A 19,328-nucleotide genomic window follows, 5' to 3' on the forward strand; every position below is an offset into this window, starting at 1 on the left:
ATCACATTTCCAAATTAAAATGTTCTACAAGGAAAATCAAGGACTTTTAAATGCAAAAAAGCAATGAAAGAAAGCATTCATTATCAACATTAAAGTTTATAAAATGAAAATATTACAGTAAGCTGAAGATTGCTTATTAAAGAAAGAAAAATATGGTTAAGTTAAAGAACTGTGACTTACAAAGCACTTGATATTTGCATTTTAAGCATATAATATTTCAACACCAATTCCATCACCAGTGTAAACTCCCATCATCAGTGCTTCCATATGCCTTCATCCACAGCACTGCCTGCTACCTTGACAGGCACATTACCAAGTTCAGTGGTCAGAGCTTAGATTTCATGTTTTCAGTGTCATTTAGTCTATGCTTTGGATTTATAGCTATACCACTCTTTATTGGTCATCTTCTGTAGGACCAATAAAGGCTACATTCTTTATTACATTCTTTATTAAGTGCATTCTTTATTTATTAAAAAAACATTTCAGCAAAATTATTGTTTGGGTACTTGTCAGATTAAGCCCTGTATTTTAGTTTTTTTGTTTTGTATTTGGACCACAGTGATGTTAGGGTTACTCCTGGCTCTGCATTCAGGAATTATTCCTAGCAATGCTCAGAGGACCACATGGGGTACCAGGAACTGAACCCAGGTCAGTCCTATACAAGGCAAGCAAATACCCTACCCACCACTATCTTTCCGGATCCTAAACTTTAATTTTATACTTTAATTTAAAGTGCTCTTATCACTTGCTACATTCCAAAGAAAAGTCGCTGGTGTTACTTTAATTATAACTTTAGTTGTAAAGTAAAACACTTTAATATTTTTAATACTTTTAATTACTTTTAATACTTTTTTGTAATGGAATTAAAATTTATTATGATTTCTTTTGTGTAAGAATCTTGTTTATTTACAAAAGGCAATTTGTGTGCTTTATTGTCATTCTGTTGCTGGTAAGAGCAACTAAAACCTAGTTTCTCATCCAAAGACTTCTTAAACATGCATGTCAATTTTGAGTAACACATTTTTGATGAACCACATGATTTGATCTTTTGGGGCCTGGGGGTGAGCCACACCCTGCAGTATTCCCGGCTTTGCACTCAGGAATTACTTCTAGCTCAGAGGACCATATGGTATACCAGGCATCAAAGTTGGATCATCCATGTGCAAGGCAAGTTCCCTACCCATTGTACTATTGCTGCAGCCTCACAAAGTGGTTTGACTATAAGGTTGTATTACCTAATACTGATTGTTTAGCTTTAGTATCACAGGCGGAAGCTCTGAAGGAAGAAAATGACAGCCTGCGCTGGCAGCTTGATGCTTATCGAAATGAAGTTGAACTGCTGAAACAAGAACAAGGCAAAACCCACAGAGAGGATGACCCAAACAAGGATCAGCAGCTGAAACTCCTGCAGCAAGCCCTGCAAGGAATGCAACAGGTAAAGTCATTTTGATTTTTGCATTTTTATAGAAGGATATCTTCAACTGCTCACATAAATGGGACTTATGAAAGCAAATAGAATAGCAAAACTCTTATTGTTCTTGATATGTTGTTCTCTGGCAGAACTGAGGAAGAGATTATGTATTTTAGTATTTGAGAAATATTGTTTAATCCAAAGATAGTTTTGAAAGACCAATTTTCAAATCATAAACATCCAGTCAGTAACATTTAAAAAGAACACTACACAGAACATAATTCAGTCTTTTCTTTATGTCTCAAAAGATAAATTGGATTTGAAGAGCTGCAGGGTCCTTATGAAAAACAATTACTTAAATACACAAGTGCTGATGAGGAAGTAGCTTACTGATATAGTGATGAATGTCTCTTAGCATGAATGACAGGAATGGTGCTTTGAATAGGTGGCAGGAGGGATAGTATTTGTAAGTTTTTAAGTATAACTTCTTTGGGTGCACATTATCAGGTTTTTAATTTAGTCACCATAAAATGGCAAAGTTAATTATGATTGGATTTCAGGCATACAATGTTTTAGCAGTAATAGTGTCATCAGTGTGCACTTCCTTTCACCAAGCACCCATGCAACTCCATTTGCTTCAGTCTGCTTCTATGAAGGCACATTTTTAATATGAATTTTTGCACTACGGTATACAGTACTGTTGCTTATAGGGTTCATACATAACAATTTACCACCTTTCAGCACCATTTTCTTGCAATTGAACACTTTCCTCAACTATAGATGTTGCTCCCCCATCCTATTCCCAGCCCCCTCAAGTGGCATGTTTCCTACCAGTTTTCATGTTCGTTATTTCCATTGTCTTTGGGTGTTCATTATTCCACCCTTATGGAATATTGTATCCTGCATATGAGAGAGATCATTCTAACTTTACTCAGATGATACTCTCCAGAACCCTCCCTGTAGCAACAAAGTTCATGACTTTATCTTTTCTTGTGACCAAGTAATAGTTCATTGTGTACATATCTACAATAGTTTCTTTAGCATTCATCTATTCTTGGACACGAGTTGTTTCCAGATTTTGGCCATTGTATATGATGCTGCAAGGAACATTGGGAAATAACTGTGGTATCTCCATTTTGTTTTTAGCGTCTTGAGGGATATTCCAAGAAGTACAAATGGAAGTTCAATTCCTAGATTATTTAGGAATGTTCATAGTGTTTTCCAGAAAGGCTGGACCAGTCGACATTTCCACCAGCATTCCTTTTCTCCCCACCCCCCTCCAGGACAGATCATTTTAATTTTTTCTGATGTTGTGTCAGTCTCTGTGGTGTGAGATGGTATCTCATTGTTGACTGTATTTGCATTTCTCTGATGATTAGTGATACAGAGCATTTTTATGTACCTTTTGGCCATTTGGATTTCATCTGAGGAAGTTTTTGTTTATCTCTTCTCCCAATTTTTAAATGGAATTGGTTGTTTTATTTTTTTTAAAGTTCTACCATTGCCTTATATATAAATATATATATTTGATATTAATACCTTGACAGATGAGAGTTGGGTAAATAACTTCTACTTTCTTGTCCATGGTATTACACATTTGAAGATACCTTAAATGTATCTTCACCTTCAGTGTTATGGAGAGTTTTGCTTATGTTTTCCTATACATAACTTATAGATTCAGTTCTAATGTCAAGGTCTTTAATCCATTTTGATTTGACTTTTGTTCATAACTATTTAGAAAGAGATCTAAGATCATTTTTTGGCATGTGGAAACCAGTTTTCTCAGTATTACTTGTTAAAGAAGCTTTCTTTTCTTGCTCCATTTCATGTTTGAAGATTAACTGACCTTATACTTGAGGGTCTTTCTGAGGATTATTGCTATTATTATTACTCTATTTTATTAATCTGAGGGTCTGCATTTATTGCAGTACTATAGTGTTTTAATATGTATTGCTTTGTAGTACAGTTAGGGAAAATGAATTCTCTTGCCTTTTTTTTCCTGAGCATTGTTAGAGCTATTAGTGGTGAAGAAGAGTCTTGTTCCATAGTAATCTCATGAGTATTTGAGACATTTTATTGAGAATTGTCAGGAGTATCCTAAAAGAGACTGCATTAAATCTGTGTAAAATGCTTTGGGTAGTTTTGCTATTTGAGTTTATCTTCACAATCCATGATCAGGAAGTGTTTCCATTTCCTTGTGTTCTTTTTAATGTTTTGTAGTTTTCTTCATAGAGATCTTTCACATCTTAAGTCAATTCATAGATGCTTGCTTTTCTGAGACTCAATTGTGAGTGGGATTTTTTTAATATCTTTACCTTCTATTTTATTATTTGCATAGAGGAAAGTCACACTTTTATTTGTTAATTTTGTAGTCTATTTCTTTATGATACCAATTTATTCTAAGAACATTTTGTAGATCCTTTAGAGTTTTGTAAATATAGTATCTTATTGTTTGCAAATAGCAAAAGGATGAATTTTTCCTTTCTTACTTAGATGTTGTTAATATCATTTCCTTTCCTAATTGCTTTGGCAAATAATTCCAGTGCTATATTGAGCAAAGTGGTAAGACTGGACAACTTTGCCTTGTGCCTGACCTTCCAGGAAGGCTTATCATTTTCCCCCATTGAATATATTGTTTTCTGTAGTCATGTGGTAAATGACCTTGACTAAGTTGAGGAAACTCATTATTATTATTTTCATTTTTATTGAGAATTTATATATTATTCTCATTTTCTTGAGAATCTTTATTATGAGTGTGAATTGGATCTTGTGAAATACTTTCTCTGCATCAGTTGATATGATCACATGATTTTTTTCTTTTAATGATAAGGTGTTTTACTTTGATAAACTTGCATACGTTAACTGTCATCGTGTCCCCAGAATAAATTCCACAAAGACATAGTATATGATCTTTATTATGAGATGTTAGATTTAATGTGATAGTGTTTTATTAAGAATCAGTATTTTATTAAGAATCTTATTTGGAATCAGGGTAATATTTGTTTCATGAAAACTGTTCATGAGTGTTTCAGTTTCTTTTATTTCCTGAAATAGCCTGTAAGTATTGACAGTAGATCTTCTGTAAAGGTTTGAAAGAACTCACAAATGAATCTCCATCTGAGCCTAGCTTTTGTTTGGGGGGAGAATTTTGATTACTATTTTGTTTTTTATTAAATATAATTTTATTTTAATCATAGTGGCTTACATATCGTTAACAATAATATTTTAGGTACATATTAACATAAAATCAGGGATATTCCCATCACCGAATTGTCCTCCCTCTACCTCTGTTCTCGTTCTTCTTCCCATATCCTCTTCCCTTACCCCCCAGGCTGCCAGGCTGCTAGAATAAGTAGCCCCCTCTGTGCCTAGCTTACTACTTAGTGGTCTTACACCTATTTGATCTTGTTACCTCCCTTATTCCCCCCCCCCAATTGGGAGGCGGGACTAGATAGTTCAAGTTATGTGGTTTTGTTTGAAGAAGAGAAAAGTAATAACCTGGAGAAAAAAAAGAAAAAAAGAATCAGATACTCCGGAAATGGGCAGAGTCCTTCTAGAGGCTTTCATCCTTGGTTTGAGAGACAAAAGGGAAAAAGAAGGTGAAACACCACAACAGTACATCAAAAACTGTCATCTGTGGGTTTTAAGAAAAATGAAAGACATTCTTGCAATAATAACTTTCAAACACAAAAGAGAAAAGAGCTGGAAGTTACAGCTCACCTCATGAAGCTCACCACAAACAGGGATGAGTTTAGTTAGAGAAATAACTACGCTTTGAACTATCCTAATAATGAGAATGTACGAGGGAAATAGAAAGCCTGTCTAGAGTACAGGTGGGGGTTGGGTGGGGAGAAGGGAGATTTGGGACATTGGTGATGGGAATGTTGCACTGGTGATGGGTGGTGTTCTTTACATGACTGAAACCCAAACACAATCATGTATGTAATAAAGTTGTTTAAATAAAAAAAATTTAAAAAAGGAACCCCCCCAAAAAGAACTGTCAAATAAAATATCCAGTGAGCATTCCAAAAAACAAACAAACAAACAAACAAACAAAACAAAACAAAACAAAGGGTAAGCACCATATAAAAGCCATGGTATTGAGATAAAAAAATGTGGCAGAGCACATAAGAAAAGAAGAAAATTAATAAATAAATATAATTGGAGACATCCATTTCAATAGCCAAACCACAACAATGAAATCAACAAAAAATAGATAAGTAAATAATAATAAAAAATTGTTTGTGCTTTTTTTCCCTCCTGCAGATGCACAGTAAATATTGGGGTCATTCGAAAAGGAGTTTCCTTTGCCTAAGAGATACAGGGTTTCTCCACCCTGAGAGTATATTGTCATGAGATTAACTATAGACTCCTTTCAGGTTCATTTACTCTCCCCTTGGTGCTTTTGTGGTGTATGGAAGACTTCTGCTCTGTCCTGGGTGATAACATCAGACCTCTGTATCTAGAGGTCTCGGTATCTGCACGAGTCAAGGAGTTGAACTTATGTTTATGTCTTTCTTTGTGGATCTAGAAGTTCTGTTCCCTCGGTGTCATTTTAATCCATCTTCTGTGGTTGGCAGTCCTGGTCTTTGTGCTGATCCTAGAAAAGGGCCTGGAATAGCGTCTTCCGTTATGTTTCCAGAGGTCCCCTTCCATTGCAATAGTCTCAGACAGACCTCTGGGACTAGGGATCATAGTTGTTATGCAAGTCATAACTCACACCCTAGACAGGGCTTTTTTATTGGTCCCAGGATACATAGAGTCTGGCCATGGTTCTGCCAGCCAGTCATCTGTAAATCGCGATCTTAGCATTTGGATAGACCAAAGGGTGACAAGTCCTCTGATTTTGTCTTATCGTTTGCTGGTGAGGTAGGATAACTTGCTCTTAGGTCAAGTTGTTCCCATTTTTCTCGTTGTCAGGATATCATATTAGGGCTGGCACTTGTTGGTGTCCGAGCACTATTAAGGATGTCCCGGTTGGGATTTGTTTCCTGTGGCTGTTGTGAAGAAATGTGTCGTTTCTATGTCTGTGATCCAGGGTTCAAGGCTGGACAGTTGGTGTCTAATAACCTGGGGTCTAAGTTGGGTCCACGTGACATATTTTCAAGGTGGGAGATACCCCTGTATTGTAAACAAGTATGAGTTCTTATCCCTAATAAATAAGAGCTCGTTTTTATACATAAGATTTACCTTTTTTAGCATGCCTTTGCAGGGTGAAATGGTGGTACATTATATTGCCGGTGAATTTGAGGGTGGAGAGAGAAGAAAACAAAAACAGGCCACACACCCAAAAAAGATAAAAATAGAAATAAAAAATATGTGCTCACATATATATATATATATGACAAGAAAAAGGATTTTTAAGAAATGAAGTAAAAAATTAATTAAACTAAGAAGGTGATGCAAGAAAGTTTCTTGGATTTGGGGAAAAGCAGGAAAAGAGGTAGTGTAATACAGGTCTTATACTTATGATGGTAGTATAGGTTTTGCCATTGTCTTTTGAGATTTTCTTGTGGCGCCTTTTCATCTCCCAAGCTGACCTTCTTGAGATTGGCAAAAGATTTGTGGCAGGGAGGACTTGGGAAGTGTTCATGCATTGGGGGATACTTGTAGAGCTAAGTCCAGTTTCAAGTAACAGTCCACATTAGGAAGGGTTGGTAAGGAGGACCACGCAGCATGAGTCAGCAGGGAAGTTGGTTGCCTTTTCTTGTAGGGGGCAAGGTGTGGGTTTGACTGGTTGTCCCTTCACTTGGGTGCTGGATACTGGTTTGCTGGGGTAGGAGGTCATTCTTGATGCCTAATGGAATAGGAACTGAGGGTGAAGAGTTTTAATGTGGGAAATCTTGATGGGATTGCGGGGTGAAGGGATAGTCGAATTTTCAAAGGGGTGAAAGGGGAAAGTATATGGAAGGGGCAGGAAAGAAAAGAGAAAATAAATTAAAAATAAAAGGAGAAAAAAAGAAAAAGAAAGAAACAGTAGTGAGAAGAGTAGATAAAAGAGCGAGGGAGGGGCCGGGAAGGTGGCACTAGAGGTAAGGTGTCTGCCTTGCAAGCGCTAGCGTAGGACGGACCGCGGTTCGATCCCCAGTGTCCCATATGGTCCCCCCAAGCCAGGGGCAATTTCTGAGTGCATAGCCAGGAGTAACCCCTGAGCGTCAAACGGGTGTGGCCCAAAAACAAACAAACAAAAAAAAAAAGAGCGAGGGAATGCTAGTTTGTTTGAGTGTGTTCGGTGAGTAGGGCCTGTAGTATAAGTCTATAGGTCACAGTTGCTGCTTCGGTGGTCTGGGTGGTCACGTGCTTCAAGTCCTAAATGAAGGTATTACCTAGGGATAAAGGGTATGTTAAAGAGTTTTATCGGGACATTCTCGTAGTGCAAGATAGGTATGGTATCTCGTGTGATTGAGCCCCAAGATGCAATCTTAGTTTGTCCACCCTTAGTATCCAAGAACGCCTGTGGACAGAAAAGCTGAGAGGTTATTTTAAGTATAGAAAGATTAAGGCATTAAAACATATTTTTATGGAATGCTTCCGTTGGAGTCAGTGGTTTCCCATGGTATCCTTTACCTGTAATCCTGTATAAGATCCCTAAAGGCTTATTATGGGTCTTTGTAGTAGAAGGCTGATTACTTACCTGGTCTTTCTATGCTGCTGTTTCTGCTGTTGCTGGTTTTTTTGTGGTATAGTGTGTAGTCAAGAGTTTGTGTTGTTTCTCTTTCATGTGTTTTGGGCACTGATCTCCAGTATATGTTGACTGTTACAGTGTTTGGGGTTTCTACCCTGTTAAACACTGTTATTTGATTGTTGAGTATTAGTTGTATATAAGGTATATGTTCTAGGTACTTCAGAATAGTGCTATCTTTCTGTGTTTATCTTTCATCTTCTGGCTTACTTCATTTAACATAATATGTTCTAGGTCCATCCACGTTGCTGCAAAGTTTGTGATTGTATCATTTCTGACTGCCATGTAGTATTCCATTGTGTATAGATACCACATCTTAATGATCCATCCATCTGTTGTTGGACATCAAGGTTGGTTCCAAGACTTGGCGATTATACGGAGTGCTGCAATAAATAGTGGGCTGCACACATACTTTGGAATGAATGTCCTTCCAACTTGGGGGTAGTATCTAGGAGAGCAATTGCTGGATCAAATGGTAGCTCAATTCTGAGTTCTTTGAGCACTCTCCAGACTGTTCTCCATAGCTGTTGGACTAGGGGCATTCCCACCAGTAGTGGATGAGAGTGCCTTTCATGCCGCATCCCCACCAACATAGATTGTTCCTATTACTTTTTATGTGAGCCATCCTCACTGGTGTAAGGTGGTACCTCATTGTTGTCTTTATTTGGATTTCCCTAATGATGAGTGAAGGTGAGCATGTTTTCATGTGTTTGTTGGCCATCTTTCGATCTTCCTCAGACAAGTGTCTGTTCGTTTCATCTTCCCATTATTTATGGCTTTATTTGGTTTTGAGGGGCTCAGCTTTCTGAGTGTTTTGTATATTCTGGATATTAGCCCTTTATCTGATATTATGGGTGAAAAGATTTTTCCCAGTCAGTTAACTGTCTTCTTGTGTTAAGTAGGGTTTCTTTTGCCATGAAGAAGCTTTTTAGTTTGATGTAGTCCCATTTGTTTATGTTTGACACTAAAGTTCTTGCCATTGGTGCTCCATCCTCGAAGACCTTTTTGATATGTAGGTCTTCGAGTGTTTTACCTATTTTGTTCTCTATAAACTTTATAGATTCGGGTCTAATTTTGAGGTCTTTGATTCATTTTGAGTTGATTTTTGTATAAGGAGTGAGGTATGGGTCAATTTTGATCTCGCATGTGGTTTTCCAATTGTACCAACACCATTTGTTGAAAAGACTTTCTTTGTCCCATTTTAAGTTCTTGGCTCTTTTGTCAAATATCAGTTGACTATATATCTGGGGGCTTATGTCTGGAAATTCTGTTCTAACCCACTGGTCTGAGGCTCTGTCTTTGTACCAGTACCATGCTGTTTTGATCACTATGGCTTTATAGTATAGCTTCAGTTAGGTAAGGAGATGACACCCAGCTTCCTGTTTTTTAGTATGTGTTTGGCTATCCTGGGTCTTTTGTGGTTCCATATAAATTTTATGATTGATTATTCTAAGTCTTTAAAGAATGATGTCTGAATTTGGATGGGGATTGCATTAAATCTATATAGGAGTTTGGGTAGGATGGTCATTTTGACTATGTTGATTCTACCTACCCATGAGCATGGGATGTTCTTCCATTTCCCAAGATCCTCTTCAATTTCTTTCTGAAGTGTTCTGAAGTTTGCCAAGTATACGTTCTTTACTTCCCTTGTAAGGTTGATTCCTAGGTACTTGATGTTTTTTGATACTATTTTAAATGGAGTTGTATTCTTTTTTTTTTTTTTTTTTTGGTTTTTGGGCCACACCCTGTGACGCTCAGGGGTTACTCCTGGCTATGCGCTCAGAAGTTGCTCCTGGCTTCTTGGGGGACCATATGGGACGCCGGGGGATCGAACCAAGGTCCGTCCTAGGCTAGCGCAGGCAAGGCAGGCACCTTACCTCCAGTGCCACCGCCCGGCCCCTGGAGTTGTATTCTTAATCTCTCTCTCTTCTACTTCGTTATTTGTATAGAGAAATGCTACTGTCTTTTGTGTATTGACTTTGTAACCAGCCATTTTGCTGTATTGGTTTGTTGTTTCTAGGAGTTTTACTGTAGACTCTGTATGGTTTTCCATGTATATCATCATGTCATATGCAAAAAGAGATAGTTTTAATTCCTCTTTCCCTATTTGAATTCCTTTGATTCCCTTCTCTTGTCTGATTGCTATTGCTAGGACTTCTAAGACTATGTTGAATAAGAGTGGAGAGAGTGGACATCCTTGCCTATTTCCTGACCTTAGCGAGAATGCTTCCAGTTTTTCACCATTAAGGATAATGCTAGCTCTCGGCTTTTCATAGATAGCTGTAACTATCTTGAGAAAGGTTCCTTCCAGACCTATTTTGCTTAGTGTTTTCAACATGAATGGGTGTTGGATTTTGTCAAATGCCTTCTCTGCATCGAGTGATATGATCATGTGGTTTTTGTCTTTTTTATTATTAATGTGGTGTATGATGTTGATTGATTTGCATATATTGAATCAGCCTTACATCCCTGGGATGAAACCCACTTGGTCATGGTGTATAATCTTTTTTATGTAGTGCTCGATTTGGTTCGCTAAGATTTTGTTGAGTATTTTTGCATCTATGTTCATTAGTGAGATTGGTCTGTAGTTTTCTTTCTTGGTGGTATCTTTGCCCTCTTTGAGAATCAGAGTTATATTGGCCTCATAAAAGGAATTTGGGAGGATTCCTGTCTTTTCAATGGTTTAGAAGAGCCTGTGGATCAGTGGAAGTAATTCTTCTTGGAATGTTTGATAGAATTCACCTGTAAAACCATCAGGGCCTGGACTTTTTTTCTTGGTGAGTTTCTTAATTACTCTTTTAATTTCCTCCAACGTGATTGGCCTGTTTAGGCTTTCTAAATCCTCCTTTTCTAGTCTGGGAAGCTGGTATTTTTCCAAGAATCTATCACTTTCTTCTGGGTTCTCTAGCCTAACTGAGTATGGTTGCTCATAATATGACCTCATGATGTGTTGGATTTCTTGGGGTTCTGTTGTAATCTCTCCCCTTTCATTTGAGATTCTGCTTATTTGGGTGTTTTCCCTCTTTCTTTGGTGAGTCTTGCCAGTGGTTTGTCTATCTTGTTTATTCTTTAAAAAAAAAAACAACTCCTGGTCTCATTGATTTTCTGTATTGTTTTCTTAGTTTCTATGTTTTTTATTTCTGCTCTGGTTTTTATGATTTCGTGTCTTCTGGTTGTGTTTGGGTTTCTTTGTTGCTGTTGTTCCAGCTCCTTAAGATGGTCCTTTAAGCTGCTAATTTTGTTGTTTTCCTCTTTCCTGACATAGGATTGTATTGCTATGAGTTCCCCCCTGATTACTGCTTTTGCTGTGTCCCACAAATTTTGACAAGTTGTTTCTTTATTGTCATTTGTCTCAAGGAATCTTTTTATTTCTTCCTTGAGTATCTCTTTGATCCAGCTGTTTTTGAGCAGCTGTTTTGTTTAATCTTCAGGTGTTGGATTTTCTCCATTGTTTCTTTTTACAGTCAATTTTGACCTCTGTTGCATAGTGATCTGACAGGGTGCTTCTAATGATCCTTACCTTTGTGATTTTATGCAGGTTAGATGTGTATCCTAAGGCATGGTCTATTCTAGAGAAGGTTCCATGTGGACTTGAGAAGAATGTGTATTCTGCTTTCTGGGGGTGGAGGGCCCTATATAAGTCTATTAGCCCTAGTTCTTCTAACTTTTCATTTAGGGCTCTTATTTCTTTGTTAGTTTTCTGTCTGGTGGATCTGTTCAGTGATGATAGTGGAGTATTAAGGTCTCCTACTACTATCACATTTCCCTTCATGTGTTTCTCCAGTTTTGCAAGCAAGTGGCCGTACATATTTTGATGGCTCTGCATTAGGTGCGTAGATGTTAACCAGCATTAGCACTTCTTGGTCTTGTGTTCCCTTAATCAGTAAGTAGTGACCCTCGTTGTCTCTGATCACTTTTTTGAGGTTGAATGCAATTTGGTCTGATATAAGAATGGCCATCCCTGCTTTTTTTATTTCCATTGGCCTGGATAATTGATTTCCATTCTTTTATTCTAAGCCTGTGCCTATCTTGTACTTGTAGGTGTGTTTCTTGTAGGCAGCAAAAATCTGGTTTATGTTTTCTAATCTAGTTCTCTATTATGTGTCTTTTAATGGGAGAGTTTAGTCCATTAACATTTAAGGAGATTATTGACAGAGAGGGCTGTTGTGCAGTTGTGTTGTTTATGGTGGTTGTTACAATTGGGGGTTTGAATTGTATAATTCGTCTGAGTAGGTCATTTAGGGTCAGTTTTGTTTGCACAAATAGTGCAAGTTCATTTTTGTTTGAGAATGATTTTAGTCTTCCCTCCCATATGAACGAGAGTTTTGCTGGATAGTGGACTCTAGGTTGAAAATTTCTTTCATTCAGTTGTTTAAATATGTCATTCCACTGTCTTCTTGCTTGAAGTGTTTCATATGAGAGATCTGGTTTGATTCTAATGTTCCTTCCTTTGTATATGAGGGTTTTTTCTCCCCTATTGCTTTAAGTAGGTTGCCTTTCTCTTTGTTTCTTACCATTTGACTTACTATGTGTCTTGGAGTTGGTTTGTTAGGGTCTATTTTGTTGGGGACTCTTTTAACCTCCTGGATTTGCTCAGATGTGTCTTTCCAGAGGGTGGGAAAATTTTCCGCTATTATCTCCCTAACTAATTGTTCTTCCCCTTTCCCTGTTTCCTCCCCTTCTGGTATACCTATAATTCTTAGATTGTTTCTTTTGTCTTTGTTCATTAAATACTGGACTTTTACTTCCAGTGCTTTACCTTCTATTTCTTTATTGGCTTCTTTGTTGTCTTTTGATTGCAGTTTATCTTTGAGTTGTTCTATGTGATTCTCGAGCTGTGCGATTCTGCTCTTCTGGCTTTCTATGGTTTTATGAATTTCTTTTAATTCTGTTTTGTATGGAATCTTTCATATTTTTTAGGAATTCTTGTTTAAATTGGTTCATTTGTTCATCTATTGATTTATTGTAATCTCTGGCCGGTGTGTCTTTCATTTCTTCTAGCATGGCTTGGAATTCTATTCTCATGGCTGCTTTTAGGTCTTCCTCTTTTGGGTCTGCACATTTTGGTGGATTTGGGAACTTGTTCTGATTTCTCTCCATCTCCCCTGTTTTTAATGCTTTCCTTGGTTTACCCATCTTTCTTTGTATTTATTGGCTTGGCTTGGAGTGCAGTGCCTTCAGGTTTCAGCCTGCTTTTGCCACCTGTGGTGTGGGGCTGGTTCTCTTCTCGGGATGTGGCTCTACGTGAGTATGTTGGGTGATGTCGCTGAGTTTTGGACCTTCCCTCGTCCTCAGTCAAGTCTGACCAATCACCACTCCCTTCAAGCCAGACTGCAGGTTCACTCTCTGGCCTGTCCTGGGAGCTCAGGGTTCCCTTGTATGGCCACTTTCCACCCGCTCTAGTCAGCGACATCCTGCACCCACTCTGGTCTGTTCCAGCAGCTCAGGGTTCCATTGAATGGCCGCTTTCCACCCGCTCCAGTCGGCGACCTCCTACACCCACTCTGGCCTGTTCCGGGAGCTCAAGGTTCCCTTGAATAGCCACTTTCCACCCGCCCTAGTTGGCGACCTTCTGCACTCACTCTGGTCTGTTCCAGGAATGCCAGGTTTTCTTGAATGGCCGCTTTCCACTCGCTCCAGTCGGGGACTTCCTGCACTCACTCTGGCCTGTTCCAGGAGCTCATGGTTCCCTTGAATGGCTGCTTTCCACCCGCTCCAGTCAGCAACCTCCTGCACCCACTCTGGCCTATTCCTGGAGCTCAGGGTTCCCTTAAATGGCCACTTTCCACCTGCCCTAGTCAGTGACCTCCTGCACCCGCTCTGGCCTGTTCCGGGAACTCAAGGTTCCCTAGAATGGCTGCTTTCCACCTGCTCCCTTGATTACTATTTCTATTTCCTGGTATTGATAGGTCTGTTCAGGTAATTCATGTCTTCTTGATTCAGCCTGAGGAGGTTTTAGGAGTTCAAGAATTTATGAATTTTTTTATATTCTCTTGTTTGTGGCATAAATATTTTCAGATTCAATTTCATTGATCATTTAAATTTCTATGGTATTTGTTGTGACATCTCCCCTTTCACTTCTGATTCAACTAATTAAGATTCTCTCTCTTTTTTTGTGAGTCTGACTAGTGGTTTCATGATCTTATTTATTTTTTTAAAGAATCAGCTCTTGGTTTTGTTAACCTTTGGGGTTGTATTGTTTTGTTTTGAATTTTATTTCATTAATTTCTGGTCTAAGTTTAATTATTTTTTCCTCCTGCCTGTTTTGGGCTCCTTTTTTGGGTTGCTTTTCAATTTCCTAAGCTGTGCAGTTAGGTTATTTATGTGAGTTATCTCTTCCTAATGAATATATTAATAGCTATAAACTTTTTTCTTAACAGTGCTTTTACTCTATCCCACAAATTCTGATAGCCCTACCCATTGACATTAAGAAAGTTTATTGTCATGGAGTTTTCTAACATCTTTCTGTTTGTGGGATTCATATTATCTTAAATTAGCCTCTTTATTTATTCTTAGTTATTCTTTCAAAGATAGTTTTGAGTTTATGAATTTTCTGAGCTATTATTTATCCATGAAGTTGAACCTGAATGAGAGTCTGGCTGGGTAAAGTATTCTTGGTGAGGTGTTAACTTCATTTATTTTTTTTCACTAAACTCCACCACTGTCTTCAGGCTCCAATGGTTTATTTTTATATAATTTTATTTTTTAGAGAGCATGCACCACATAGTTTGACATAGTTTATCAAAATGCATGTGTTTCTAGATAAGTTAAACCTAAGTAAATAAAAAGTGGAAGTAAGAAATAAAAAGAAAGAGAAGATAAAAAAGAAAGAAAAGAAAAAAATAAAGTAGCAAACTCATTTGTGAAAATTACTGTATCACTAATGAAGTCATTAATACAGTGGCAAAAGTTTTAGTAAACACTTGTTGATATAAACTCAGTCTGTTAAATTGGAATGTTCCTTTAGGGATAACAGTATAAAATAAATAAAGTGATCCAGAAATTCAAAGTTATGATACTACAAATTTTAGGGCATATACTCAGCAGTCAGCAGTCGTGCCTCTTAGAAGAAGGCCCAGTTCAAACATAGTGACTCCATTGGGTGTGGTTGCTGCTGCCAAGCTTTCTCTAAGCAGGATGATATTGGGGAGAGGGGTAGGTTACCAGCACTCATTCTAAAACAACCTCTGGTGATATTGGCATCTTCACAGGAAATCATAGTCAGTGATGAAGCAGGCCATCAGAAACACCGTGATTCTGAGTGATGGAGGCAACAAGAGTGGTTTCAGCAAGGCAGGAGCTTGGCCTACACTTTTTTTCTGAGGCCAGCTTTGTGCTACATGGGCCATAATCTTTCAGGGCTCAATTTATATCTCATTGGAGAAAAGAGTGAGTCCATGGAGCTGGTCTGTTTTGAACATGGCAGCTGCATTTGCCAGGCTTTCCCAGAAGAAGGAAGATACAGGGAAAGCTACAAGTGCCTGAACTTACTCAAAAAAAATTCTTGGTTATCCAGCCCAGCAATCAGCATATCTTAAGTGTGGTCAGATCGGCATCCCCACAGAGAATTATAGAGAGCTAGTGACTGATGCAGACCATCAGGAAAGTTGTGATTCTAGGTGATGAAGGCAGCAAGTATGGCTTGAGCAGGGTGAGGGATTGGCCCAACCTCTCCTGAGATGGCCAGCTTTGTACTGCATGGGGCCCCAATGGTTTATTTTGATAAATCTGCTATAAGTTTTAAATATGCTCCTTTGTATATAATTTTCTTCTTTGATCTTGCTGCTCTCAATGTTCTATCTCTTTGGTTTTCATCATTCTGACTAGGATGTGTCTCAGAATCTTTATGTCTCTTTTAGCTATTCCTTATCGGGTGTACTAGCTGTGGGTTCATGCACTCTCTAATTCTGTGTACTTCCAACAATTATGTCTTTGACTGTTGCTTTTTTTATCAGGGTTTTCTTTCTGACCCTCTGGGACCCCGATGATTCTTATATTGTTCCTCTTGAATTCATCTCAAAGTGCTCTTGTCAGTTGTTTATTTTGAGTCTTTTTTTCCATCTTCTGCTGTTGTCTTGAGGATTTTAGCATCTTATCTTGGAGCTCACTGATTCCATATTCAAGAGCTGTTACTCTGCTGGTGAGGCTTTCCAATGTGTTTTTTATTTTGTCTACTAAGTTATTCAGTTCTATCCATTTTGTTTATAGTTTCCTCATTTTGCTTTCATTTCCTCTTATGTTTTACTGGATGTCTGTCACATTGTTTCCTTGAAACAATTAAATCTTTAGTTAAAGGATTAATATTCTTTAATATCTTCCACATTTCCTTTCTAAAATCCTTTTCATAGAGTTTATATACCTGGCCATTTTGATTGGGTCTTCAGGGCTACTATCTTTGCTCACTACTTGTTGTAGGGTTCTGCATTGCTTTCCCATTGTGACTTTTCAGCCTGGACGTGAATTTTCAGTGTTGTATTTTGGCTGATAACTAGGTCTAGGATGTTTTTGTATGCTCACAGTGAGATATAAAGATATTAAGAACTGTCACACTTTTCATGAAAGGTCCTGACCTGAGAGCAAAATGGTGATCCTGAGTAACAAAGAAGTCTGCAGTGCCACATATCTTGGGACAGTGCTGAGAGGAATCTAGCCAAGAGGCTAGCAGTCTTCTCTTCTCACTTCACAGAGATTCCTGACCTTGGGGTACAAAGTGACAATCCTATGTAACAAATAGTGCCCTGACACCTCAATGCCTAATTTTCTTGAGACTGGAGCATTATATCAATTAGTTTTGTTTTAAATAGTCATACATGTGCGAATGAGCTTACTGAAACATTTTATATCAAGTATAAAAACTAAAGTTCACAAGTGAGTCCAGCTGTAGTCACATTTAACTATGGCATTGTGTAATAGATTCTCATGATCAAAATATTTTATGTAACATCACAGTGAGCCTACAATTTAAAAGGCATCAGCATCTATTCTCACTGTAATCAAGAAGTACTTTTTGAATAAGGGTACTCTCCTTTTATCTTGCCAAACTACCAGCCATTTTCTTGACAACTTAAATTGTGCAACACTTTTGTAATTGGATGCCTTGAAATGATCTAGGCCAAAGCTAATTGTTGAATGGAAACCACCAATTATAAGCAGGAAGTCTCTTTTGGCACTAAGAGCCCATGTTCATATTACATCTACCACTGTCTTCCTATGTGCAAGCAATATCACATTAATATTTCACCATTTCTATTACCAATATCTGTGAAGTAATACTACTTTTACTATCACCATGGAGTTTAATTGAAACATGAAAATTACATCAGAGGTCTTTCTACAAGAAAAATAATGCATCTGTTCAGCTAGACTTCAAAGATTTTGATAATGTACTTTGTGTTGTGGCTTTTAACCCATGCGGTGATCTTTTGCAAGTCTGAAGAATGACAATTTCAATTTTGTTGTTTTCCTTTCATACCTTAATTTGGAAGCCATTCTGCATAAGGATTTTCCTGCTGTTTTAAAATGCAACTCAAAAATGATATTAAGTTTGTTTAGTTTATCATTCCAATAAACTCAGAGAGACAGTTGCATGTCTACCTTTCAAATATTTATTGTACTCATTTTATTAATTTATATCAGAAAATAACTTTATAGTCAATGATAAAATTTCTCAATCTTGGGATCAGATAGTGTGATGGATTAGGTACTTGTGTTGAGTGCCACTGTCCCAGCTTTGATCATGTATGATCTGAGCACCATCAAGAATGGTTCCTGAGCACAGATCCAGGAGTAAACCTGATTATAGTCAGTGTGGCTCAAAAAATGTTTTAATTAAAAATGTTCTCTATCTTGTGACTGGACTGATATAATACAGTGGATAAGTGCCTTGCATACAGCTGATCTGGATTCAATTTCTAGCATCCCATATGGTCCTCCCTAAGCCCACCAGGAGTGATTCCTGAGTGCAGTCAGGAGTAACTCTGAGCACTACCAGTGTGGCCCCCAAAAATGCCTATCTTATTTTGAGATGTTGAATAGTCTAAGATGCTGATTAAGAGCATGAACTCTATGGGGCCAGAGAGATAGCATGGAGGTAGGGTGTTTGCCTTGCATGCAAAGTGGTTCAAGTTCCAGCATCCCATATAGTCCCCTGAGCCTGCCAGGAGCGATTTCTGAGCATAGAGCCAGGATTAATCCCTGAGTGCTGCCGGGTGTGACCAAAACAAAAACAAACAAAAAAAAGAGCATGAACTCTAGATTTGACTCAGCTGCAATTTTAATGCCAGTATTACTGGGTATCTGAACAGAATTGATAAAGCTACCTGTTTTATTAAATATTAATTATATAGAGTCCTAGTGGTGCATGCATGGATGGTGAGGCCTTTCTCGGCCAGGCCAGACATCTGCAGCCCCTATGGCCTGGCAGGTCTATAGGTATCAGGGTGACAGCGAAGAAATGATTCACAGGCAGTCAGATGAAGTTTCAGGAGACATCAGCTGTATTACAAAGCCCTAACCACCAGGTGCATATTCCTCATATGGCCTTTAAACTAAGTAGCCTCTTTCCTGCTCCAGCATCTATCCTGTCTCTCATTTCTCCATGCTGCTTCTTCCTTGCTGAAGTCCTTGTCACCCCTCCCCCAGCCACTCTATTACCAACCACAAACCCCTCCCAGATGTGGGAGAGTCTGACCATCCAGGTAGGATTAGCATTTGTCCTAGGGGAGGGGTAACAGCCACCTATCTTCTCTAAGCTTCATCTTACTGTATCAGTTATTATGAAGCTTAAATTATATAATGCATATAACACTTCACACAATGCTCAGCACATGTTGTGTCACCTAAATAGCATTTGTTTCAATTATTAATAATGATTAACCCAGTTCCTGGCTGATAGGAAATTTATATGAAAAACATTTATGAAACTGGACTCTTTACTATGTTCCTCATTGTTGAATGTGACTTGTAAAGTGGCTCTTTGGGGTGGGGGCTCAAGGGTTTCTCCTGGTTTTATGCTCAGAAATCACTCCTGTAGACTCTGAGGACCATATGGGATGTTGGGAATTGAACCTGGGTTGGCCATGTGCAAGGCAAATGATGTACCCACTGTGCTGTCACTCTGATGCAGTAATCAAGATGTTTCTCGTATTGTATTAGCCTCACTCCAACTGACTTTTGACTCGGACAGAAAAGTTAATTAAATCAATTCATTTCTCAGACTCTGCAGGAGTCTGAAAA

General features: G+C 38.2%; 1 protein-coding gene across 1 annotated transcript in view; it reads left to right on the top strand.

The window, feature by feature from the left end:
* Nucleotides 1-19,328, top strand: part of ENOX2 (ecto-NOX disulfide-thiol exchanger 2) — a 257,188-nt gene that overhangs the window by 219,900 nt on the left and 17,960 nt on the right. The window contains exon 10 of the mRNA XM_049766997.1: nt 1,254-1,435. Within this exon, the coding sequence (XP_049622954.1) occupies nt 1,254-1,435 (182 nt within the window). The remainder of the gene's footprint in view (nt 1-1,253; nt 1,436-19,328) is intronic.

The sequence above is a fragment of the Suncus etruscus genome, chromosome X (genome assembly GCF_024139225.1).
Source record: "Suncus etruscus isolate mSunEtr1 chromosome X, mSunEtr1.pri.cur, whole genome shotgun sequence".
NCBI lineage: Eukaryota > Metazoa > Chordata > Mammalia > Eulipotyphla > Soricidae > Suncus > Suncus etruscus.